Source organism: Epinephelus moara, chromosome 24, assembly GCF_006386435.1.
Source record: "Epinephelus moara isolate mb chromosome 24, YSFRI_EMoa_1.0, whole genome shotgun sequence".
In the NCBI taxonomy this organism is placed as follows: Eukaryota; Metazoa; Chordata; class Actinopteri; order Perciformes; family Serranidae; genus Epinephelus; species Epinephelus moara.
Genome location: NC_065529.1, coordinates 22,282,847 through 22,310,450, shown reverse-complemented (window position 1 = coordinate 22,310,450; position 27,604 = coordinate 22,282,847). Strand labels below are relative to the sequence as shown.

At 42.6% G+C, this 27,604-nt stretch overlaps 1 protein-coding gene across 4 annotated transcripts in view; it reads right to left on the bottom strand.

Annotated features, from left to right (window-relative positions):
• LOC126386686 (chemokine-like protein TAFA-1) overlaps nt 1–27,604 on the bottom strand; it is a 146,453-nt gene that overhangs the window by 26,400 nt on the left and 92,449 nt on the right. For all 4 annotated transcript variants that reach the window (XR_007569525.1, XR_007569526.1, XR_007569527.1 and 1 more), the window contains exon 3: nt 3,623–3,763. Coding sequence is in view for 1 of the 4 variants with exons in the window: in XM_050039186.1 (XP_049895143.1) it covers nt 3,623–3,763 (141 nt within the window). In the remaining 3 variants the exon portion in view is untranslated. The remainder of the gene's footprint in view (nt 1–3,622; nt 3,764–27,604) is intronic.

Sequence of the window (27,604 nt, the reverse complement as noted above, 5' to 3'; positions counted from 1 at the left end):
CCATTGCCCAATAGGAAATGTAGAATACTCAAAAGTACTTTAAAAGTGCTTGAGTTACTTTACTCAGGGAGTAACGTTGGAAGTACTTTTAAAGTAATTGAGTTACTTTACTCAGGGAGTAACGCAGTAAAGTAACTGGTTACTTTTTTAGAAAGTAACGCAGTAACGTACTTTGATTACTTTTTAAAGTAACTCTTACCCAACACTGGACACAGACTATGTCTTTAACACGTCAATCATAAAGCAAATAAAAAATGCTTATTGCACTTAGCATTCTGATACGTTGGCTAGTCACTGATTTTGGTGCATGACAGACTCCAAATCTGAGTCTGGGTCTGTACGAGGCACTACACTAACTAGCCTAAAACCTTCCGCAAACAGCGGTGGTGGGCTGGGTGAAGGCCAGATCCAGAATTCCTAAGAGAGATAAAGAGTAAATCTGCTTCACTTTTCAGATTTTTTTTTAAAATAACTTTTTATTTGGAAAAACCATGTTAAACAAAATATTAGAGTTAGTATAAGTAAAACAGTCTGGAGGGGAGCTTTAAGAACTGAGGTGTCATTTTTAGTTGTGGGTATGACAATATCTCAGAATAATGTTTAAGTTTTCAGACATTTTATTTTATTACGTATGTCTTAAGGCCATGAAACAGACACAGTCTGAATAAATGCTGTATAAAAAGAGTCCACAGTCCCTTGTCTGTTAGGGTGCAGTGGAAGAGACAGTGTCTGGTTGTTTGCAAGGACAACAAAGTCTGCATCTCAAGGTCAGAGCTCTGTAAATGTTTCATTCAGGAGATGTGTCCAACCACAGGGCAAACACAACATCCCTTCCTTGAACAGGATGTCTCAAGGACTAAAAACTTAAATGTTTGCTGAAAAGTTTTGCAGGGTTTTAGGTAATTTCTCATCAAACAGAGAGAAAGTTTTTCGCGTGTCATCCTTGGCTCATGTCTAATTTATATTCTAGGATTTTCTTGAGTGTCAGCTGTGGCTAACCAACCCTGTGAAGCCCACTGAGCAGGCCTGTCTGGCCCTTCATGTAACATCCCTCATAATGAAGATATTTTGGTGCCACTTCTTGGCGAGAGGGCAGTCGGAGAGATGACTTTGATCTCAGCTGAAGGTGGGGGTGTAAAGATCAAGACTGAAGAGCAATAAATGAGCTCCGTGGAGTGATAGGGGCATCACGGTTCTGTCTCAGTAGACTTGTGACTTCCTGTCGGCTTCTTTTTTTCCTCCCATGGAGCTGCCTCTGCCTGATTGTTTTTCTCAGCTGAGGTAATTCAGGTGCACTAGCCTGGAGCTTCCCTGACTTGTGTTTATTAGTTATTCATTTCCATCAGCCTGAACCGCCTTAGGCAAAGTGATCTGCAACGTGCTCCCTGCTCAGGTGTTCAACAGCCCAACTGGATCATCCTTTATCTCCCATGATGCCACGCAGCACACCGCTACTGGGCTCCTAATAGTTGAATGTATGTTTATTATTAGAAAAATCACTGAGAGGCAACGGAGAAAGTTATATTGGAATAAGCTGCAGCTCTCTGAGTGTTTATTAAAGAATATGAAGAATAAGTATTTTTGAACTTGCTAATCTCACCTTGGAACCATCTTCTGTTTCTGAAATGTCGTGTTTGTCTATTCTGCACGTGTCATGGCAGAATAAGTGGATGAGAAATATCTTATATAGTATTTCAATAATACACGTATCGTCAAAGTAATACTATAATTAAAGATATACTATACAGGAATTTTAAACACAACTTTCAAACGTTGCCCCTCCTCTCTACTCTGCTTGTATGTTCGCTGCAGGCTACTATTATAAGTTTTACATTTGTTATAATGGAAAAGCCAATATTTAGCAAGCTAACTAAGCTAACCACTGGCACCTACCTGTCCGACAGAAAACAGGCCAACTCCATGTCACTTTATATCCCAACCCTCTCCTTCAGTGCTCACCATGAAAAGTGAAAGCCGACCCCAGATTCACTATCATTTTGAAACGAGCTTTTTCAGTATGCTGTTCCACAGTTTTCAGGGGTGCGTCTGCAGTTTTTGTAGCTTCGTCTTGAGTGCTGCCTGGCTACCTTTTTAGCCAGGCAGACTTAAGTCCTGACCTGTGTGTTGTTACTGGCTGATGGCTCACACAACACTGCCCGAAGGTTGCAGCCCAAAAACACCCTGACCACAGCAATATAAGAAGAAAAAATTTGGGCAGATGGCAGGGTCTCTGGCAATAAAGACACTGCTGCAGGATTCTAGTGAGTCATAAGTGATCATTGAGAGGGATTACTTTTGTAAAAGTTAAGTCTATCCATTACATAACTATTATTTAGATGGTCTGCCTTGCAATAAAACTTGTAATATCATAATCTAGTTTCATGACAGTGAGTGGGTTTACATGGACAGTTTAATTCCCTTCTCATTCGTGATGAAAGTTCATTCCTATTAAAAGTGATCTTGTAAACACCTAATTCGGAATGAAAATGGCCAATGCGATTGAAAATTCAATCCGATGTAAGGGGCTGGAATATTCCATTTCTAATTCCGAATGAAAGAATTTCTCGCACTTGTATACACTCTTTCCTCTTTAAGTTCATTCCGGTCTTTCTGCGCATGCTCGTTTCGTTGCCCTTCTGGCGCGATGACGTATATAGCGCGAATAACGGGCTGAGATAGAGCAGTCGGACTTGTTGCACTCACCGGTTTCCATTCACCACAGCACGGTCCTCTATGTCCCTTCTTTGACCTTCTACCTCTCTTCTCCTCCTCAACAGACGAAGCATTAGCAGAACAAGGTTGTTGTTGTACTGCTGTTTCAAGAATATAGGCAAAACAAGTCCAAAAAAGGTACTAAGAACGGCGTCGTCACGCATCTTGTGATCCGGAGCGAGGACTACAGTGTTTTCTTCCGGTAAACGTAAACACGTAACATCCGCCTGTCCCCTGTCTAATCAGAAACCTTCCCCGCCCCAAACCTTGCGCGGACCCAAATACAGGCGATTAAAAGGTGATTAAACTGATCTCCCATGTATACCCTCATTCGTAATGAATATTTCCCATGTAAACTACCTGGAAACTTTAATTCGGAATGATTTCATTTATGAATTATAGTATTTCTAACTTCTGAAGAAAACATCGACGGTAAAGAATGTCAATATTGGATGATTCTGCAAAATGCTGAATTATGTTTAACTACAACTGCTTTTAACATTGAATGCCACTTTTTTATTCTTGCTGTATCTGTTCATGGCAGCTGTAGTATGGTTATGGTTATGGTTAGGGAAAGACTAATTATGGCAGATAATCAGGTTATGGTTAGTGTTAATAAAATGGTGAATGCTAAATTGCAAATTCCAGCCTCTTGCATTAAAGTCAAACGGGCTACGTGCCCATAAACGACCTCAATGCTGTTATTCTCTCTACGGGGCACAGTACTTCCTGTGCTGGCAGAGAATGTTGGCATGTTGGATGTAATTCGTACATAACTCCTAGGGATACTGGGCTGGGCACAATAGCAATATCACAATACACAAGGACTTTTTCCCTCACAAGAGTCTTAAACAGTCCATCCTAAACAGTCCGCAGCAGCATAACGTTAAAACACAGAAGACTTCCTCACCATCCACACAGGAGGGTTTGTTGCGTGTCGTCCCGGCCACTTTCCCCGGTAAACAGGAGCACTTGACTGTCTGCGAACGCTCCTCGATGCGATTCTTGTTACAGCATCGGTGGGCGGCAATCACCTCACACGTACCTCCCTCTGCAGACAGACAGACAGACAACGAGGTGCACGGTCAGTTCATGTGAGAGAGAGGAAACATGTCACTGAAAATGAACTGAAGCATACGACAACAGTAACTTTTTATTGACTATACATACATTTTTATCAACATTTAAGATTTGAATAAGCAACAATAATGTGAATGAAGGATGGGCTTAGGGAAACTCGACTACCTCGGCACGCTGCAGTACAATCATTGAGCACTTACACTGTAAGTATGTGTAACAAATTGGCCCTCGAGGCATCTCAATTATGTCATCTAATTGCCTCTCACTCAGTGCTGGCTGTCCTCACTCCATACCAATCAGCCTATGATGAAGATCACATCATGCACTTGCTGTGTAATAATGTGCCTGTCTTTGCACCCTTGGTGTCTTTCATTTGTTGTCAATATGTGTGTAGCATTTGTCTACGCTTCTTCTCCAGGGAATCCTGGCAGTCACAGGCCTCAGACGTAGACTTAGATGGGTGACACCTTTGAGTCCCATGACTGAAACAATACAGTCTTAGGCTATACTACACTAAAGCATTAACTCTGAAGCATAGGTGACATCGGTCAGAGCAAATGCTGTACAATAGGTCCCAGTCTGACAAAAGAGGATGTCAAAAAAATTCTGTGAAAAGAGAAGGCGAAATGTGCCGATGGCGGTACTGGGTCAAAATAACAATAGGGAGGATTGCCCAGGGGAGTGAGAGGGGGTGATGGAGCGGAGGGACATCCTGAAATGAGTGAGCCAGGCACAGAGAGAGCTAGAGGACAAGGTGTGTCTGGCTGCCAGGTACTGGCCATGCCAGTGAGTAATGAGGGAGCCACTGGAAGTGCCCCCTTCACACAATTATAAAGCGTGGGGCTAATGCAGCCAGCGGAGCTGCAGGAGAGAGGCCCTCCATCACCGCTCTCCCCTTTCCTTACGCCCCAGGAAAAACTCTTTATCTTCCCTTGACAGCCACCGCAACAGACACCAGCGTCCAACAATTAAACTGGAGCTCATCCCTGGACAGAGGAGAGGAGAGAAGAGAAGAGGAGAGGAGGAGGGTTGATAGAGTGCAAAAAGAAGGGGAGACAACCAAATGCCACATTCCATCTTGTTTGTGCCTTATTTCAATCGGTCGTACCAAGTTTTAAGGAGGGCATCCTTCTGCGGTGAGACGATGCATTTGCTTCCACTGGCATGACAACAACCGGTGTGTGTTTCTCTGGTTGTGCAAATGTTTGAAATGGCTCGGGTCATGAATTACGGAACTGAGCTCCCAGCAGCCTGGACAAGTTTGGCAACAGTTTTCGTCTCCCATTCCCATCAATGTCTGCCGTGGCCAGACCAAAGGCCGCCGAGTTCTGGATTAAAAAGGCAAACATTTGCAGTCCTGCTGGACCGCGCTGTCGTGCAGTATTAATGTCACTCTCTCAGCGCTTGTTGTTAGATATTTCTGGGCAGGAGGAGGCAGAACATAGACTATAAAAGTGAGGAGAAATATCCCCTGAGTGTGCTAAAACCCCAAACCCCACAATGAGTTGGCTTGTTGAATATTTTACCGACAGCTTCCTGACCTGCAGACTGGCTTTCAAGTCAAAGCAGATCTCTGAATAAGTGAGGACTTTACGTTGCATCACAGAATACTAAATTGGCTCGAATTCCCTCAGCTAGCTTCAAAGCCTGATTTGTGAGGTAACACTACAGAGGTGTAACCAGTGCACATCTGACAAGGGTCAACAAAAGGAAATCCCCATCATATTAATGTTACTTGTTTTAATGTGATGGAATTTGTCCCACTCTGTGACTTTTGAATTCATTCTGTCAGTGGGACTTAAGCACAGAAGCGAGTTTGTGTATCAAACTTGAGTCCATTGTCTATATTAGCTCAGACTGCAAATGCTTACACAATTTCCTGTAACACACTGATAGTAACACATAGTCAGGGATAGCTGTAAATGTCTATACATACAAGTCAACAACACCAAAGCTTCAGTTACATAGATGTTGTTGTTGGAGGGAGTTGTGGCATCAAGGAGTGTTGGAAAGAGTTTATTAGAAGAGTTATATTTAATGCTTAGGGTTTAAAAAGATGAAATTGTTGAACAAATGGTATTGGATGTTACTAGTCAGCTGGTAGGCAGAAAGATAAAGCACCAATTTTACATTAACAGAAAAGCGATGTCAAGCCGCTGATTTGAGTGCACTTCCTCAGCTGTACTACAGCCATTCTCCATTCCAAAAGTTGCACAGGAAGTACTGTAAAACTTTTGAAGACATGCAATAAATGAATCATAAGTCATGTTCATCATTTCAGACGTACTGTAGTTTAGAAGAAAGTCTGCCACAATGGAAAGGCAGACTAATTCAGCGTGTGAGTCATTTCAGCATTAACTGAAAATTTGCCCCAAACACAATTAGGAAAAAAAGGTAATAATGTCTTCTGAAGTTATAATAATAACCTAAAGTAAAAACAGAGCAATGATAACCTACAGTATATCAACCAAGTCCCAGTCTACTGATTTTCAAACTTTACTGAAAGAAATAATATCAGCCCCTCCAAAATGTTCTGCCATGATGTCACAAATTCAGCCAATCTGTGCGAATTCTGCATGACCATGCAGATTTGACCCATCATTTTCTGTGAGTTTCATTGATCTTAGCCAGTCAGTCCCCTGCATGACGTCCCCCAACTTGTTTCCTTGTTGTGAGGATGCAGACCTGTGCAGCATGAATGTATCACATTTACCAACCAAAAAATACTGCTAAAGGCCGTGCACAGCGATTCCCTGATGTTCTGCACGAAAGCGGGGCTAAACAGTTTTGCACCAGATGCAACCACAAAACACCTTGAGAATGGCTGAAACACGTTCACAGCAGGCGAGACAGATCACCATGACAGGCTGCTGCATCTACATCTATTGCAAGTGTTGAAGGAATAAAGGTGAGTTAGATTAAATATGCATGGTTAGTGATAACGTTAGAGTAGTATAAATCACAAACTAAGAGCAGTGTGGTTTTATTCTTCCCAGAACAAAGTACTTTTGAATTTAAATACATTGTAAGAAAAAAACAACACAATTTTCGTTTGCCCTGCAGTTTCATTGGAAAAACAAAAAGCCTAAAAGCATTGCAATATGCATCACAATGTTTTAGAAAAGCTGCTGTGAAATCATTCATTTTAGGCTGCAACAATCCCAAAAAGCCCACAAATGTTGGTAATGGTTGACCCTAAGGCACATTCAATAATCTACTGTATAAAAACGATGCTGCAGTTTCCAAACTGATCGTTAGTAATGTGAGGGATACAGTGAAATTTCAGTGAAATATGGTTGTGTTTGTTGTTTTACTTTTGGACATTGACTGAATACACAATATTCAGATTTTGATTATAATGATCATTATGATGATTATTATAATTTTTGCCATCAGAATTCCGGATTATCCCTAACACACACACATGCACACAAAAGCACATGCTTGTGTGTGTATCAGCTAGAGGGTGAGGTCCAGCCATCAGCCAGGTGGACATTAGGCGTGATCACTATGAACCATCTGGCATGTGGAGGAGAGAGCAGTGTAAATGGCTCCACGATGACTCTACTGGGCCAGTCACGAGAGCCACTTAGACAACAAATGGCCACTTGGACGAGACATAATTTCATTCAGGTAGCTGGGAGCTCCGGGTGGGGTAAATGACCATCCATTATCTGCGTCTGAGTATGTGTCTGGGCCACTATGAGTTTGTTTGTGTGTTTATTTGTGCATACGATATTTAGTGGCGTTCCATAATATATAGACGGTGCGTCTTCTGCTGAAACGCTCAAGTGCACAACAGTAACTGTGTGCGCACTGTGGTGAAGTGCAGGATCACAGCAACTTAAGACTGCAGGTGGTGATGGATGTAGTGCTTGGAGCTTGTCAGGCAGCGAAAGGGGTTAAACCAACCCGCTAAGATGGAGTGGGTGGCTGTGCACTCTAGCCTTTGGTGAGGGGAGGTGAAGGGCATCGATGGGACCACTGACTGGTCATTTTTCTCTTGGCGGCCCACAGTGACAGCAGCCATTAAATGACTGGATGAGGTGATTATGTTTAAGGAAATCAATGCTTCATTGTTTTCAGCTTAGCCCAACGGCCAATTAGGAGCTGTTAATGAGGTAAGGTTGTAAAATGTGGAGATAGATAGTGGGAGAAGGAATGGAAGCTCAGGATAAAAAAGGCATACTTCATATCAGAGTATTTTCTGCAGAGCACTCAGAGGTTAAGATTTGTAGACTGGTAACACTTATAGGCAGCAAAGTTGCACATATACATTAGATTGTACTTACATGAATGCACCATATTGGCCCAAATAAGTGTAAATAATTACAAATAGACAATTAGTGTTCAAAGAGAGTAGCACTGTAACACCGACTCCTACAGAGAGTGTTGCATTACGACTTGTTTGTACCCTTAATCTCGCAAGCCTAAGGTCTTTTTTGTTCCTTCATGGTGTGACTTTTAGTCAGCCCTTAATGTGTTTTTTGAGCCCAGTTTAACCCTAAAACTTTCTAGAGGCTTGTGTTCTGCTGCCATGGAGGAAATAAATTTATGATGAGCACAAACGAGTCCAAAGCGTCTCCAGACGTCTGCAGAAAGCGGACTGCGTGGACCGAATCATCTGTCAAGCAGCCGAGAATTACGGCTGTCACAGCTGATGATGAGCTCAGAAAGACTGCCGGAGAAAGTTATTCTGACTGCTCCAAGAGCCTGACAGAAAAGTGTGTGAGTAGACTGATAGACAAGTTACACGAATGTGAGATTTATATTAAGCCTTAAAGCTGTAGTTGGTAACTTTAAAAAAACTTGTGTCATATTTGCTGAAACGATCACTACATTCACACAGCACTAAATGACACAGATAACCTCTGAAAAAATATATATTCCTCTGCCTCCTCTTTTGCCTTGTAGCGCTTCCAATGGCATCACTGCACATGAACAAAAACAATCAGTTAGAGCCGAGGCGTCTCTAACGCAGCTGTCAATCATGCCAATCACTATTGTCAATCACTAAGTGTACTGTTTAATTGTAACATGACAAAGTTGGTCTGGCTGGAGGGCGGTGCTTGGTACTTCAGTTGACTGTTTCCAACATAACGGCCGGGTCACAAACATTCTCCTTTTACAGCTAAACAGTACACTAAAATATGTTCCTGGAAACATTTCAAGTGAGAAATAGGCAATGCAATAACAGAATCTTGATTTATATTTGATCAGCGCTGCCTGATTTGACAGTTTGACCGCAGCTCACGAGTAGTGATCGACATGATTGACAGCTGCATTTTTACCCTAGTTTCCCTGAGAGATGATTAAAGGAAATGGTCACGTCAGTTAGCCTGCAGGCGTGCTGCGTTTACATGGCAGCTCGCGCGAGACTAGCTGATGGCTAGTGGTGGTGCTAGTTCTCGAGTCTCGCGCGAGTTGCCATGTAAACACAGCCCGCCTGCAGGCTAACTGACCACGGTGAGAAACTATGCTATAAAAGTGGAGTAAATTATGTCTTTTCAAGTCAATGTTGCATGCCGCGGTTTCAGGGCACTTGGATTATGACGGACGAGCTGTTCTGACGTTTTTGAAATGCATTAGCGGAGTTTTATTACATTTTCAAAATGTGGGTTCCATGCACTTCAAGTGTAGCTGTTATTCCGCCTAGCTGTTAACCTCCGATACCCCGAACGAGTTTTGTGGATTAAAAAACTACACTGGACTTCTTGTCGGCATGAGGGTCAGTAAGTACTGTCTGTATTTTCATTCTAAAGTGGCCATTTCCTTTAATCATCTCTCAAGGACACCAGTGTAAAAATGTGTATCATGGAAGAGTAGGAATTGGACAAAATTACGTAAACAAATAGGAAAGAAGTCACAAATATCACATGACCCACAAACTCACAGGAAATGATCCACAAATGCACAAATCCAGTTTCACATGTAGAAATGGATCCACCAATGTGTAAATATGACTTCATGTGTATTTGCTGTGGTAAAACTCTTTACATTTGTAAAACCTGTAACTTTTTTGTGTGAAATTAAAGTACGTGTTTACAGAGTAAGTTATGCACATCTGCAAATCATGCTGTATTTTTGTGGATATGACTTTGCACAGCACAAATGTAAAAAGAGTGGATCATAGTACACATTTGTAGACTGTCTTGTGTGGGTTACAAATAATAAAGTCCAATAAAAACTTCCATACAAAAACAGGTGTTTGAAAAAACAGGTATCTTATAATTAAGGTTGTCTTATATTTGGGTCGGTATGGTCAACTTAAGATGCTTAAAACCCATGTTGATCACCATCGAGAACCACAACACTTGAATCATAATAGGCTGTGCATAAACTCAAGGTCACGACAAACCCATGACAGTTTATTCGACCAAATACTCCGCGCTCACAGGAGTAAAAGTGACAGTTTCTTTTCATCCTCTGAGTGACAAAGAACGTACTCTGCTTCCGTCTGATCTCTCTGCATCTGGCAATTTTTGACACAAAGATAAATGCAGGTGCTCATGACAATGTCACCATGGGAAAAAACCCAAACAAACAACATTTTCCCACTACATCTTGGCTCAGCTTCAGCGTCAACAGCTATAATCTATGCAGAGTGGCCAAGAGCAGTAATCACTGGCTCACCATCAGCAAGCATTTCTGTCACCTCCTCTCTCTCCAGCTCTCTCTCTCACAAAGCTCCTCTCGCTGCTACAGTTATTAAGTAATGACATATGGCCGAGGGAAGGAACACAGCAGCCGGGAAAACTTAAGCCTCTCAAGGACTCGTCATAACAACTTAATCAGTGCACACTCAGGTGAAAATGAGCCGTTTCCGCCTGCATGCTGGAGTGCCTGTTTTGTTTTGCCAGACAGGCAGCTGCTGCATCAACCACAGTCCATCTTTCTTCACCATTCCTCCTTTTCCGTGGGCTTGTTGTTGTTCCCCAGTGCTTCTGTGTTAGCTGTCTTACCACTTCTAATTGTCAATTTACATCTGAGATGGCGACAGGAATTATGGTTTCCATTGTCGGTAAATAAATGTAGACATGTGTAGAGCTAAGAAATGTAAATTCGACACCGTTCTTATTCGAGAAGCCGAGCGGGAGCTGCATTTCAAATCATCGCTGAAAATGATGCACATTTGAAAGACAAATTGAGACTCTCGCGGCTGTGAGTGAACAAAGTTACTTTGTACCGTGCGCCAGAAAAGTCACTTCAAACCCACGTAAAGTTTTATTAAGCATCAGATTGTTTATTGAGTTGTTTTTTTCTGTCAACTTCTCTCTCTGTGAAATCATGCATAATGGAAAATGACCCCCTTTTTTAATGACTTGTGATGCACAGTTTTAAACATAATAAAACGCATCTGATTGAAAAGATGTCAGATATGTCCAAAATTAAAAAAAGCTCCATTCTGTTTGTTCCGATTAGTTTTATGTTGTTCAGATTTGAGGGAAGGGAAAAAATAGAGGAAGAATATTAATGATCTGTTTCAAGAAGCAAAAGCATCAAAGTGGCTGTGGGGCAGCTGTCCCACTGCATATATGTTTAATGATGCTCATCAGAATTTAGCTTTTCATTACTTAAACATCAAGTTAGAACTTCATGAACACTCCCCCTGATTACTTAGGATAATGTTTAAACACGCTACAAAGCACCGTTGAGTGGATTCCAAATGGAGGCCTCAGAGGCAGTGCCAGGGAACAACTTTTCATGTCCTTCCTCTTGGCAACTGATACGGTTTATATATTTTATCAGAAATTACACAACCCTCATTTACTGCTCGAAATCCTCCACTTCTGTAACAGGAGCAGTTAATAAAATGAATAGTTTGCAAAGAGCAATCTCACTGCTATATCTTCAGGATTGAGTATATCACATCTGTGGTGCTAATGCTCTCTGAATCACACCTTGTGGAGTATAGAAATGTTCAAGTAGCAAGAATAAGAGACAGGCAGAGAGTGACTGCGTGCATAGTGCATATATCTCTGTATGTGTTACAGTCATACTGTTAAGCATGTCACAGACTGAGGTGTGAACATGAACGCTGACTGTGTGCAATCCACATGAGAAAGAGTCCTTTGTTGGTAAAAGACATGAAGAGACAGCAGTCCTCTTAAGGTTTGGACATGGAGTACTTGTTTTTGCGCCACTGAAGTTCTCCTGGCCTTTGAGAGTAAATCGTCCACTAAGGCTTGAGCCCCAGCCACTTGTTCTCACTCTGAAGCCCTTTCCCAGAGGGCTGACTTCCACCAATGAATAATAAAAGGTATAGCCTCAAGGAGGGACGCCACCGGAGGAGCTTGCACAACTCGCCACTAAAACACTTCTGAAGAAGAAGCGGGTGGAATGCCAGCTTTGGGACGTTTTACAGTGCAGACTGTCTCCGAGAATAACAAACAAATTAATCTCAGCCCTTGTTAACTATTGTTTATCCGATCTTAAAATCGTCTTTGACCTGAGTGTCACTGGTGCATCAGGAGCTGGAGTGGATTCTCCATTTATCAAGCGCCCATCAGCACCCTGTTGCAGTGATCCGCATGGCTTCTCTGACCTCAGCCAGTGTGAAGGCTTCAGGCTGGTTTCTCACTGACCCCTCTGTGGCCTGGATTTCACTTTCCTCCCAAGGCAGCATCACCCACAGTAATGGGAGTAGACAAACAAGTGGACATAGCAGCTATAGTAGCGCCTGGAGCTACCACAAACCTGAGGAAGGGAGGGGGAGACGGGGAGAGGAGTGGGGGAGAGAGGGGAGAAAGACACTCCAGAGCTCAAGCTGACTGACAGGAACCACTGACCCAGCTATAGTGGAGTCACACGAATCAATGTTGTTTTTTTCCCCTCTGCTGGTATGGCTTACCTCTGAATCCAGCTGTAGTTACAGAATACTAAATACTGCTCGACTACAGCGGCTCCAACTTCCAGAAAACCTACTCTGAATGGGTTTGATGAATGAGGAGAACAAGGGGGAAATCTTAATATGCAGCTTGTTTTTAACACGTGTTCTTCATGCAAGGAGACGTGAAAATGAGCTCCAGTTTACTGAATAGGAAAAGTATAGTGCAGCAATTGCACCATTGGTGGTAATAGTCTTGACATCTTTAACAGGTAATTCCATTAGTATGAATAAGAGATGCGAGGTGCTGCTGGCCACGGCTCTGGTCGATTCTTAATCACCTGTATGGGTTTCCTCTCGTGGGCCTGTATGACTCCAATGCTCACATCTTTATGGTTATTAAAGTTAACGATTGCTGCGTGCCTCATTTACCAAGGCTCTATCAATACCAGTTCAGCACCATGAAATTACCCCAGTCCAGAGGGAGCAGCGTGACAAACCGGATTAAGAAGGGCTCTGTAATGCCCTGGCATATATAACTCGCCGTGTCATGGACTCAGCCCGCTGCAAGAAGACCCACTGCCAAGCTCAAGCCCAGTGAAGGGAGGGGCACTTACAGGGGCTGCCGACAACCATTATGGCTTAAATGTCAATTCAAGCTTTTATTACCCACATGGTTGTTCAGAAAAAGCAATGAAAAACTAATAGCTGGCAGGTTAGAAAATAAAAAAATAAAATAAAAAAACACCGCTTTGGAGAAAACACATTAAAAGTTCTCAGAAGTTACCTCACAGATGAATGGAAAAAGGGGGTGATTATGGTAAATATATGCAGGATGTAACCTACTTCTGTGGTCTTTCAGGTGTAAGGATAACTTTGTTGGATACTCTTTTATACGCATGACAGTTAGATTTTGTATGGAGAAGAGCTTCATTGCATTTTAAATGTGGCATCAAAATAAAACCCCGCAGTAAAGGGGAGAGATGGCTTGTGTCCCTTCGCTTACATCGCGCTTATCTTATTTCCATGACAGGAGGGTGAAGCCAGAAATAGTGCAGCGCAGTGGTAGTAACACTATTGTATGGAATTTACTACATGCTGTTACAGTCACATAAAAAGATGCATTAGATAAAGTCTGCAAACTTCCATTTATCACTTCTTGTTTCATACTTTATCCCTCTCTTCTGCTGTGTGTCTGTACGCTCCTGTGTCATTACAAAACAGCGTGCAGGTATGGCCGCACCTCTCTGTGTTTTACTGCACTCTGCAGTACAGTTGGCGGTGCCTGACCTCCATCCAATGTCCATATGACACAGGTCACTGCTCGCTCTAAATGAGAGTCGGATGGCGAAATGAGAAACTAAATTGTCCATTCAAAATCACAAAACTGACTTTTTGAACGGCACCATAGAGCAGCCTTCAAAAAAGTATCATTCCTTGGTGGGAAACAATTGGATGCTGTGAGCCCCGGAAAATGGCTTGAATAGAGACCATGAGTTTCAGTTCACCTCTTCTAAAAAGGAAAAAGAAAGGGAAAAGTTCTGCAAATGGCTAATAATAAAGTTATGAAATGCTATGTAGGGTTGTTGAGTATTATACATCAGACCTTCTGTCTGGTTTAAGGTCTGTTCTGAATGTTACACAGAGTGACACGGTTGAGGAGGTGTGATGTGCGGAACATGGTGGCTGTCTCATACAGCAATCACGCCACACCGGGGCTTGTGCATGTGGGGTCTGGAACGATATGTCACTCTAGGTTCAGGCGAGGTCTGCCTGTATTACACACAATGCATTATCTAATATGCATAATGCATCAGCAGGCACTTAACATCAAATTATGGATGCATGCGAAAAATACCGAGAGTAGTGTATGTGCAGAAAGGGCACTTTACTGTGCAAATAATCTGTCTGCTTTCTGTAAAGCTGGGCAATCAGGGAGTTGTAGGATTTTTTCAAAACTGGGCTCCATATGCAATAAACATTAATAAGCTCGTATCCCTCTCACTGGCATGTTTGCATGTTTTAATGCTGCCTTTAAGCATTAAGGCAGGTGGCTGCGGCTCACCGTCTGTCTGCTAATGCTCTCTCTTATTAATACATCTATTTATTTATTGTATTGTAAACACTTGCAGGAACAAACATCATCTTAAATGCGCTAGCACATGTGCTGTATCAACACATAACTCCAGGCTATAAATGTGGCTGGAAAGCTGTGAAAAGCTTTGCCAAGCAACTGGTAGAGGCCCATCTGAGCCAAAGCAGTCTGGTCTCAAGCATGTACAGCATGCAATGTCTCGCTGACTACATATTCTACAGATGTGTCGGATGTTGGGGATTTATTAACGGAGAGCTTACAGCACCTTCTCATGTTCCGCGATTCTCTGTGGGTCCAGTGTCATGTGCCTGACATGTACATGATGAGCAGTTTTCCACTATGCCCCTTATTAAAACGGATATTGGCTTTTAAATGATGCATTTATGAGATGATAATTGCATGGCAGAGCATTGATCACTTTCACAAAGACCGACTTCCATGTGATGATCAATCCAACAAAGAGCAAAAGGGAAGGAAATCAATGTGCTAAACACTTAGCTCCGCTTTGACAATGCACAGTAACGATGTCGGATGATGCATTAAGTGCTAACCTTGCTCTCGTCAAGGACAGAAGAGTGTTGTGCACAAGACAGGAGCATGAAGCTGTCACCAAGAGCGATATGTCACCGTGGATGAAGACATTTTATTTAATTTGATCATGTCCCTGCCATTTGTTAATGCCTGCCTGTTAGAAGATCATACACTACAAAAAACACTTGAATCACATTTTTTATCATTAGATTAATCCATGAATCACATGTTTAATCATTAATCATTAATCCATGGATCATATAAAGGACATGGGGGTTATTCCACTGAGAAAACTACCATTAGTTCCACTAATTGCATTGATGGCGATTTTTCTAAGTCTACAGTTCTTACTTTTGCTATTTTATATACAGTATATATTTTGAACTAGGGACGGAGACATGATGATTTATACTGCGAGATTATCTAAATTTGTCAACCATAAAATACTTTGCCATAGTGTTTATAACTTGGGACTTCAATGGGGGGTCCACGACCTCTAGGGAGTCCTCAAAGTTACGGCAGAGGAGCCGCCAAAATATTGTTTGATAATTAAATTCATTTTAATCTTCTTTTTTTTCCTTCAAAAATTCAAATATGTTTGAAAATACATTGTAACATGATTCCAACAAAGTAGTGCAGTACAGTTCACAACAATAACATCACCCATCAATCCAATCATGTGAGACATTATGGATCATAAAGTAACTTTCTGAGCGTGACACTCTGACACACCCTACATCGAGGATTTCCACACGTTCTGGTTTTCCCGGTACTGTTCTCTTTTGTTGAGCAACTGCCCCGGAAAACGACTGTCCTTTCCCAGGATCTGTTTTCTTGTGAAAATGCACTCCTAATTCAGAATGTCAGAGTTCTAAATAAATCCTGATTTTTCTACTGCTATTCCGTCCTTCCCTCTTTATGCACAGCAACGATTGGCCATATGCCTATACTTATATACGAGAGTTTACCTTATCACCTAGCAACTGCTGCGTGGGCTGTCACTGTCTTAGGTAGGCTGTCCAGTCATTTCACATTATCATGTGCAGTTGGTAGACTACTGTATTCCCCACCGTACTGTCAGAGCTATACACTTAATAACTGCCACATCAGAGTACAGAGATTATTTTGTTTTGAAAGCCCCTGACCGGATGTCGCAGTTAGGCTGCTCTCGTGTCTCCTGCTGCTGTTGGGATGATTTAGATGTCTAATGTCAGTTTTGACAAATCACTGCATGAATCAAAAGCCTGGTTCGCTCTGAAATGACTTGACAAAAATGGTTCATAGGTGTCTGTAAGTTTGTCTACTTTATAATGAATCATTTTTCAGCCACTGATGTTGCTTGGTCTGTGCATGTGTGTCCATGGCAGCCAGTCTCTTCAACCCATTACAGACTAATTGAAGATTATTCATGTCTGTTTTTGTCATCACAGTGGTATAAACCCATACTTGCATTACTCGTACATTAATGACTTTTCTTGTTACTTCAGTAAATGGTCACGTATAGTTATTGAAGCTTAGACCCACAAATGGTCAAAGAGGAGGGCAACAGCTATATCTGACTGCTGAGTGTTGCCAGCTCGGCTGCACATCAGGGCAAATAGAGGTAACAGAGGTAAAAGGGAGTCCTACAACGGTTAACATAGTGGGCTCTAGTTTCCCGGCGCGGTGCAGGGTGGTGCAGGGTGGCGAACCCCGCGCAGAGCTAGTTTCGAGCAGCGCAACCCAAGGCGTGCTCAGTTTGGTAGTTTGGCAGACCGAGGTGCGCTGAGATGGGTGTGGCGGCGCAGCAGGGGGAGGTGTCAACAGATCCAGCTCGGCGCAGTGACAGTTTCGTGCCAAAAGGCTTTGCCGAAGGTGCGCTAAAAGCTCGCCATCTGAAACCAGGTCTACTGTCAGCGCAGGGGGAGCGCAGCCGGTGTAAGCCGAAGTTTGGCTGACCGGCGGACAGTGCGCACACGTCACCAAAACCTCACAGGCAGGTTTCCAGAATATCAGGCACATTAACGATGCAATAAATACCCAAAAAACCACTATTCAATGCAACTATCTGCAATCAGCACATAAATGTATCTCTATATCGACTGTCCCGTCACATCTGATGTCAGATCAAAGGGGATTGGCACCGTTTGGCACGTTTGGCACGCGTAATGGAAACCCAACCTGATTTGATTAACACAGCTGCAAACTAATGAGTTCACATCCCTCTCAGCCAACCACAAACAGCCACAGCATCAGATAGGGAGTATATATTCAGCATCTGTCATCTTAGAAAAGTCAAAAGAAAAGAAACAGAGTGAGACTGCGAGAGAGAAAGAGAGAGCGCGCGCGCACGAGAGAAACGCAACATTGATTTACAATTGTGGTGACCTCCTCCCAGGCTACCTTTGCATCATCAGCCTGTGGAGGTCTGCTCGCAGTTCCGTATATTCGGACACTGCGAGCTTGGACCTCCCGGACCAAAACATCAGTTTCCTCCTGGGAGAAGACTGGCAGTCTGACGCTGCTGCTCTCTTCTGCCATGGCGAATTGAGTAAACTCTCATTACGCCTTCTCGCGGCGCATTCAAGGGCGAGGAGAGGGGCTCATTTGATTGGTGTGATGTGTGTAAAACCCACTCCATGCCTCCTCTCCTCCCTCTTTCTGACTTGCGCAGGTAGGAGGGACGGAGGTGGGGAAGAGGAGTAGCTGTGCCAGCACGCACGGTGTGCCAAACTTGCAAAATCCGCCTGGCCACACCCAGCTGCGCCCCCGCCTCGTCCGGTCTGCGAAACTAGAGCCTAGTATGTTTGCAAATGTGGTTTAACACCCTGTGTCACGCGTCAAATGTCCTGGTTTTTCACAAATCAAATGTGGTAACCCTGCGCACATGTCAGAAGCACCTGTGATAGTGCAGAGGGTGAGGCTAACACACCTAGCCATGCTCCAACTGCTGCTGACTTAGTAGCTACAGGTGAACACAAACAGGAGAAGAAAAGAAAATATTCAGAGAGCTATCTCAAAGGCAACTCAGTTTTTTTACATGTAGGGGGTCCCTGCTCCATCTGTCTTTGAGCTATGGGGTCATTGGCCTAAAAAGCGTTGAAGACCCCTGGTGTATATCTGATTGTATGAGGTCATTATGGCAAATGTTGCAATGCAGGACTGTTTTGTGGCAATGTTGGATTTCCATGTGATTGTAGCATCAACATGAGTATTAAATAGATAAAATAAAGACGTGTCAGGTATTTATATTGCTGGATTAACTCAAAATGGACATCTTTTCTGAACGAACCCATCCTCAAATTTCCACCAAAAGAAAGCATCGCAAAAATGGGACTGTTGCCATACACTCCCATGATGAAATGTAACTGTAGCCAGTGAGTGTGTGTAAGATTATTTGACAAGAGGAGTCTTCACTGTTAATTCTCACTATCCTCACTGGTGTTTCTTTACTGTAGAAGCTAATTATCCTCCTCATAAAGCATTGCAGATACCTTTAGAGACAGGTTCTCAATCCTATCAGAGAGCAGAATGGAGACTATTGAAAATCCAGCACAGTACACAATGTGCAACAGATTAACTAGAGGCCAAATAGACATCGGACAATGATAATCTATTTTTGTGTCACAGGGCACTAAAATGGGTTTTCAACCCATTTCTCCACCTGTGGGAAAGAATCACAGCTATGACAAATGACTAAAGGCGAGACGAGAGATGGGTGGGGGGGCAGGTTGGTGGGGGTGAGAGCGAGCGGAGAAGGGGAGCGCAGTTATTTGCAGACTCTAAAATCGGAACAATATGAGAACTGGAACACAATTTGGCATCAGATTACTCACAGCGATATCCATCAAAACACACAATTCAGTCACTCAATATCATTACTGTCGCCTTGATTAGCTTTTAAGCTGGAGATAACATCTTGATGTGGTAACACAAGTGGGAGAAGAGTCTCGGTCTCATCTGTTTCTATTGTTGAGGCTACAACAGAGAAAAATGAACCACGTACCAGAGCAATGAGTGAGATGATTCATTACAAAAATGATTGACGAGTCTATCATTAACAAGCCTCTGCCTCACGTCCCGCAGAGATGAGGACAAAAACAAACTTTCCCCACTCCTGACATCTCTTTGAACCAATACTTTTATATTGTCAAAGTGTTTATTAAGAGCGTTTTTATATGAATTGCATGTTATGTTTCTCTGTGTGCGAAGATAATATTGCAATCAAATGTTTTTAAGCTTCCTGTGGCTTCTTATCAAACCTTGTAACATTCTAGGAACACATTGAATTGACTCACTGGATGCTGGAGCTCTGAGAAAAAAAAAAAAAAGCCCCAACTTTTCACTCTTTTCTTTTCTGACTGAGAGTGATTACTTCATCTTCCATAGCAATCCTCCGCAGAGAGGAATCAATCATGAATTGAAATATGCCATCATTCAGTCACAGAAACTATCCCCCCCATCTACGAGATTAAATATCAGCCATAATGAATGACATAGGCTCTTGTACCCATTAATTATAAAGATTAGAATCATGACTTTGTTTTGAACTGGTGCCCGTGCTGATTCTCAAGGTCACTCCCTCTTACGAGAGGACTTACTTGCAAAAAACGCAGCGACAGGAGGGATTAAATGTTTAAAAATAGTTTTCCGTGCATCTTCCTGTTGCCTCAAAATTTGCTTAAACAAAGTTACGGTGACAAAATGACCAAAATGATCGAATTCTTAGAGTCTTGCTTGAGCATTATTCACAAACACTGTCTGCACCTTGGGCATTATATTGTTTGGTAACTGTGCAACCCTTAAGTAGAGATGAAATGAAAACCTGAATCTCGTCATCAGTCTTGCCTCTACATACCTGTAAATTTGATCTGTGCCACCAGGGTGGACTGTGAAATCATGTGGCTGCACATCAAAGTGTGACTGAACTCAGTGTGCATACTAATGCCGGAGCAATGCATGCGCTGAGCTCTGTGATGGAGAGAAAGAGAGTGAGGAGAGCAGGAGGAGGGAGAGGGAGAGAGAGCAAGAAAGCAACCAGAGAAAATCTCCCTTCAAAGAAAAATAAATATATTGGAAAAACTGAATTGTGTTGACATTTAGTGAATATTTTATCCAGGAGAAAAATAAGGTTAAACACAATTTTCAGGTACATAAAGGTCCACCTTAACTACGTTTCCATGCTGGTATCTTCCTTTCATCCATATATTATACCCCCCCACACACCCTCCTCCCCTTAACACATCAACTTGAAAAGAGATATAGCTGGTATGGTGCCAAAAGCAGCAGTCACCGTGTGTATCCTCTTTATCCATCATATCCGCTGCATCATTTCCCTGGTCATTGCCTGTTTACCAGTGGTGCTCCATGTCGTGACTGTGGGATTAGAGCTATAGGAGATAAGTGATTGTCTCCAGGTAGACACAAGAGCTGCCTTGACAAGGCAATGAAGAAAGGAGCCTGAGCACAGCACTTCAGTAGATGCTGTCCCTATTTCTCTCCGTTATGTCTTTCTCTATCTGTCCATCCATTCATCTGTCTGTCCATCCATCCATCCATCCATCCATCCATCCATCGCTCTCCAAGGTAGGTCAAAAGAAAGATCCTGCTTGGCAGCTCATTCCTCACTCTGATGAAGCCGCTTGTTAGAGACTCATCAACTTCTCTCTGTGTGTCTCTCTCTCACACACACACACACACACACACACACACACACACTGCAAAGCTATCTTTCACTCTAATACTTGTCTTAGAATGTCTCCATTTCCCTTCCCTTCTCATGTCTCAGGTCTTCCCCTCATTAAAGACATCTCCAACAGAGGAGTGTAGGAGGGAGGTATAGCATCTGACCGGACTGAACTGTGACATGTTCAAAGAGGGCAGAGCGCACCACGCAAGGGCTCTCATTACCCCAGCGGTCCTCAGTGGCTGGCAGTTATTGCAATAAAAATGCACCTTCACTCTTCAAGAGCATGCATGGGGATGTGACGCATGCATGCCAAAATGAAGTACATGCAGGAAGGGGACAGAAAAAAATGATTTGTTACACACACACACACACACACATAGACACACAAATTAGACTTTCAAATGACTCTCGTGTTATTATATACAATTATTGCAATTAAGTCTGTCACGCAAAGGAGGCATTCAGCACGGTGCAAGGAAATGTTCCTAAATGGAACCTAATGGAATTGTACTGGATGTCTTTTGCTTGACACTGTTGCAAAGAAGTATGTTTTTGATTAATTTCATCATGGGGTAATTTGTACATTAATTTTCACATTATTGCTCTGATCCGTCAACACCTATGCACTCTAAACGGAGGAAAATGCAATAACGATATTTGCCAGCTGTTTCTCGCACACAAATCAAATTAGAGTGCCGCTCTCAAGACTCAGCAACAGATGGTTGATCACAACAAGAGGAGAGTAAATCCCCAGTAGTTACTGTACTATGACACCCCTATGTTTGTCTCTGCGGACCTTTTTGGAAGAGCTCCATTATTTATCCATTTTCACAACTGATGGCATTTTGTAACAGTAAACCGCTGTGTGTTTTAAAGCAGACAGACTCATTCAGCTGCACACAATGGCAGCTTGTTTAAATGTGTTTGAAAGGTCTCCTATCTTTCACTTTCAGAGTTGCTGTGGCTGAGGCAGATGCCAACTCTATACAAAATACAAATGTCTTCAGACCCGCCTGTTCTCTTTGGAATTTAATTAATCACCTTCAAATTTGGCATGTGGCCTTCTGAGAATAGTGCAGATTTTTGTTGACGTCACAAGTGGAGCTGGGCACCTCCTCTCTGATAAGAAGAAGAAACAGGGCGAGGCACAGATAATTGTTTATTCTCAGGTCTGTGAATTCTAGAGCAACGTATCCTCATACAGTGGTTTGTATGATATCTATGAATTAGCCCCTCACAGATGATGTTACGTCCTTAACCTGAAGTTATGTAATTAATGTAAAGTTGCGGAGATTAGGTTGGGGCAAGTAAAGTTACTGTGGTTATGTTTAGGAAAGGAAACATGGTGAGGACGTACCGTAAAATGAGTCAAAGTTTACTTTAGTTTTCTCACGGTTCTAAACACTGTTAAGGACGAGGTTCAGAAGGAGAGGTCTACTATCGTGTGCGTTGGTCAGAATACATCATTGGTGAAACTCTCTTTTGCACACAAAGGTTTATTTTCCCAAACTCAAGAAATCACAGTTAAACATAAAGGGGGAAGCAAACACATGGGTTGTGAATCAGCACCGCCACCCCATGTGATGACGAAGAAAGAATGAGTGAAGGGGTGTACTGAGTTTAACTAGGGGGTGAGCAGGTGAACTCAATCAGGTTAATGAGTGAACAAAGAGTGAAAGGAACTAGGGTTGGGTCGGTTCTTGGTAATACCAATTTGGTTCGATACTCCGTCTTGGACCAGGTTTTTTTTTTTTTTGAGACCGACCGGACCGCATACTCGGGCAGAACGTACGCGGAGCGGACTCCCGGTAAAAGTGGACGTCCGCAATCCCTGTGCGCGCAGAGCACGACCACGTGGACTCCGCTCCACGCACCAGTGTCACACAAAAGACTGCTCAGCATGTATTTTTCACATCGCGGGGATTTTTCACGGACATTTTTACAGGAAACTACAACGCCGAAGTGCGCTCGACTATGGAAGCCCGAATGACTGCGGACATTCCGACATTCCTGAGTCCACTCCGCTTATACTACGCCCGAGTCTGTGAGCACCTGTGTCTACCTCTTCGGCAAGCACATAGCGAGCAGGAGAGAGAGGGGGGTGGGGGTGGGGGTGGGGCGGGGACTGAGCTAGGGGGTGCGAGTGCGCATGCGCCGAGGCCTCTACTGTAGCCTGGAGTTTGTTTAATAGTGACGGGGAGTCGATAATGGCGGACAATTTAGTCTCGAAGAAATCAAAGAATGCGCCAATATGGCAACACTTTGGCTTTGAGCCAGACGAAGGAGGCAACCCTTGTTTGCACTGATTGAGTAAGCTGCAAAATTTATTTGTAAGGAATAAAAGAAACGACGTGTTACTGTCACTCTGTTGTCCTATGGTCGTTTTTTTTATTTTAAATGAGTCAGTTGCGCCCCCAAATGGCGAAAATCCGGTATTACGGACTTGATGGGATTTTTCACAAAAATCGGACCTTTTTTTTTTTTTTTTCTCATACCGACCCAACCCTAAATGGAACCAATCTGTGCTGAGGAAAGGGGAGGAAAGAAAGTAAGGGTAGGTGAGGGAAAAAAGTGACAAAATAAAGGAAAATAGGAATCTTTACTACAAACACCATACTTCTGGGAAAAGTCCTGTGTATTGTGACCCATCTACCACCCCAACCTGCCACCTTAAGGATTGCTCAGGACCTTTCCCTTCTTAACTTCTGTCAGTGCATTGGTCACATAATTGCAGCCTTCCAAAATATGTGGGTTATCATAAATTACTGGCCTATTATTATGTGGGATATAATTTTGGTGCTTTACTTTTAACAGGAAAATGTACAAACACTGCATGCTTACAACCTGGAGGATATGCTTGTCAACCATAGAAATAGAATGGGAGTAGAACAGACATCTATCATTTGTCATCTGCTTATCTGTGGCTGGGTCGCAGGAGCAGCAGGCCGAGCAAAGCACCCCAGACGTCCCTCTCCCCAGCAATGCTTTCCAGCTCCTTCTGGGGGACCCCAAGGTGTTCCCAGGCCAGATGACATAATCCCTCCAGCGTGTTCTGGGTCTTTCCCGGTGCTTCCTACCAGTGGGACGTGCCTGGAGGCACCCTGATCAGATGCCTGAATCACCCCAGCCTACCCCTTTTGACATGAAGGAGCAGCGGCTCTACTCCGAGCTCCCTCCAGATGTCTGAGCTCCTTACCCTATCTCTATGGCTGAGCCCAGCCACCCCAAGGAGAAAACTCATTTCGGCCACTTGTGTCCATGATCTCATTATGTCGGTCACTACCCAGAGCTCATCACCCCAACAGTCAGGCGCAGTGTCCACATCACTTAAGATGCAGCGCCAAACCGCTGATCCATCTCACCCTTCATTCTACCCTCACTCGTGAACAAGACCCTGAGATACTTGAACTCCCTCGCTTGAGGCAGTAACTCTCTCCCAACCCGGAGGAGGCAATCAAACAGACATATTCATTCAAATGAACAGAGCAAAATGGTGAGATCAGCAGCCATTTGTATGTGTACCATTGACATTGCAACCATTGTAGTGGGCTAACTTCCATATGAACAAGCCAAGTCACAGCTCACTGAGGTGAGGTTTTGCAGTAACAACCAAACGAGCAGTGGAGTACCCCAGTACATTTTCAAGTAGGTAGCTTGTTACTCTTAGAATATTACTATCTATATATACCTAACTGTTATTTCCCTGTTTCTTTTGTTGCCATTCATTTCATGTTTGTTGAAACCTAATGTAGGCTACTGTGGCTGCCTACGAAGAATGAGTGAGAGCCGTTGCTCAGCGTACAGCTCAGAGGATGAGAGACTACGGGATAAACAGCATGTAGATCTGCATATTTTCACATCTAACCCTATGTTTTAAGGATTTATTTTGATCAAACCAGAGCTGGTGTTTGTTGGAAGAGTAGACTAACTAGGTGACTAACAAGACTAACTTAGACGATTATGGTGAGTTTTATTTTGTTTCTGTAGAGTTTGAATGAAGTTTGTTTTACGATCAGTTAACAAGGCAATTATGCACTCATCTTAGTTGTGTCTTTTCCACAGTTGTATTTTTTCTGTTTAATAGGGAAAATTTGTGTAAGAAAAACGCAGTTCTCAAACTAGTGAGTGTGACACTTTATGGCCCCACTGTCGCTAGCTGTCATCATAATAACGGTGCCTTAACAGCAATCTCAATTTTCTTTTGAGCTGGTCAAATGTCCACAGCAAACAGTTCAATGTCCTCTCTGTCCATTCTACTTCTATGGTGCCTACTCTCAGTGCATTGTAGCACAGCAGCATCTTTTACAGCGGAAGTAATAGCATAAAGGAACAAGGATGACAAATTCTGATATGAATATAAGAATTTGTCATACTTGTTCCTTCCTAGTATTATGATGTCACCTTTCAGATATTGGCATTTTGGTTATTACACTGTTGTCACAGCCAATACAAATGTGCCATTACACATGGTAACTAATTACATACAGTGACACCACACACACTTGTATCAGTCTATTAAAACTTTGTGTTTTGCAGGATACATTAAATTACAGCGACTCACCAGTCCTGCCTCCTTTCCACTTTTCTTTAACTATTGTATTATTTAATGTTTTATTCATGGAACGCATAAGGGTGCAAACGTTGTTGTGTCACACTGCGTTAGATATCATCAGATTGATGCGATCATATCAACAGCTTCATCAACATTTTAATTCCTTGTGTCTATCATCATTGTACAAATTAAATAAAGAAAGCACACCATCTGCCTATGGCTGCAGAGATGTGGTCCTGTGTGTTCACATCACGCTGCTCTGTGCCATACAGACACAATATGATTCCCTGAAGAAGCGTCTTTTCATTTGTTGAGATATTATTGTCATGCATCCCTGTGATTGGCACAGCTGTTCCAGAGCGATGAGACCAGTGATGCCTCTGGCTTAGAGCCAGCCCTTTTGCACTTTGCGCTGGTGTATATGCATAAACCAAAATAGCGGGTATGCTTAGAGAAGTTGAAACAGTCCATGCCAATTAGCACTACAAACAAAGTAAGGCTGAGGCTGGGGGAAAAGTCATTAGTTTTGTTGCACAAATTCAAAGTCTGACCTGATTGAGCCGCATTGAAAAGTTGAGGGGTCACCAAAGTGATAACAATTCCTTCTGTGAAAATCATGCATGTCTGAGTAAAAATTCAAGCTGAACCAAAGTGGTGGATCAGCTGACTGACTGAGCTTCGCTGGTTGGAGCAATTAAAATGTGAAGATGCTGGTTTTTACTTTTTCATGTTGTTAATTGAGTTAGAAAAACATGGAATGTAAGGATTTGGGAATTTGAACCTCTCCTTATTTTTATTTCTTTAGACTTAACATATAATAATAGAAAATAATAAACTGATGAATGTCTAATGAAAATAATCCTCAGTTGCAGCCTGATGAAAGTGGCAGATGAAAAGAATTAAAAGAGACGGAGGAAGAGGAAGTTGGATAAAAAGACAGATGGAACAGGTTGCCAGCCAGCAAGCTCGCCATACTGTTGTGTCTCCTCATATAACTCATCACAAGGCACATCCCTTTTTTTCCTCCTTTCTTCATCAAGACTTGGTCTCTCACTGACCTTGTCACAACATGCAACTAAAACTTTTCTTAGAGGACAAAACAAAACTTCCCCACTGTATCTATGTGCTCCTCTTTCACAAGATAAACAGGAGCGTGAATATGGGTCAGTCCTGCAAGGAGTAGCTGAAGACTTTCAGTCACAGATCTATTGATGCACAATCTGGCTGTAAGGGAGGCACCTGAAAAACACTTGGAAATCACCATATCAGATCAAAATTTGCAGAAACCATTTGATTTTTCTCACTAAACAGAAGAAAGGACATAAGCTACCTGTAAAACTGACACAAGAGACATTGCGAGAAGAGGAGAGAGGCAACAGGGAGGAAACCTGGAACTTTAGCCATCATAAAATCAGCTGGTAAATCTCTCCTTAAGAACGGTCAGACTGATTTTTCCTGTTGTGCATTCAAAGGTTCTGGGACCCAGAAGAAAACAAGTTTTGATATTAAGATTTGTTTTATGTAATTTAAGTATTAGACTTGAAAGAAACATTTTGCATCAAAAAAAAATTCAAAAATATTATTTATTTATTTTTTATCACATGTCCTCTACAGAGGACATTGAATAAAAGGTGTATTTTGAAAAGGTTAAAATTACTCTGGATTTCTGAAATCTCTCTAAATTAAAGTTAAGACCCTTATATTCAGGAAACTAATTAAATATTAACAAAATAATCATAACTTTTGCCAGAAAATGATCAATTACCACTCTGGCAGCAAAAAACGAGAAAAACGCAATGGCAGCCATTTTGAAAAGGGTGTGTGTTTGCCCTGTTAACCCCACCCACATAATGTCTACATCATTAGAAAGCCCTGGATGTCCTCTTCAGAACACAATTTGACCCAAATGGATAGCATAAAGAATACTTGAGTTACACTAGTTAGACCAATGTCCTCCACAGAGGACAATAATGAATTGTCAGGACCCAGGAGGATATGTTACACTCAGAGCATTAATACAGCAGCAAATTACTATTTGCTATGTAAAGATGTAGTAGAGTAATGGCGTCCCAAGCAGAGAATGAAGTCAACTCCCTCTTGTCTGTGTTGAAATCAGAACTTCTCTATGCTTTGTTGTGG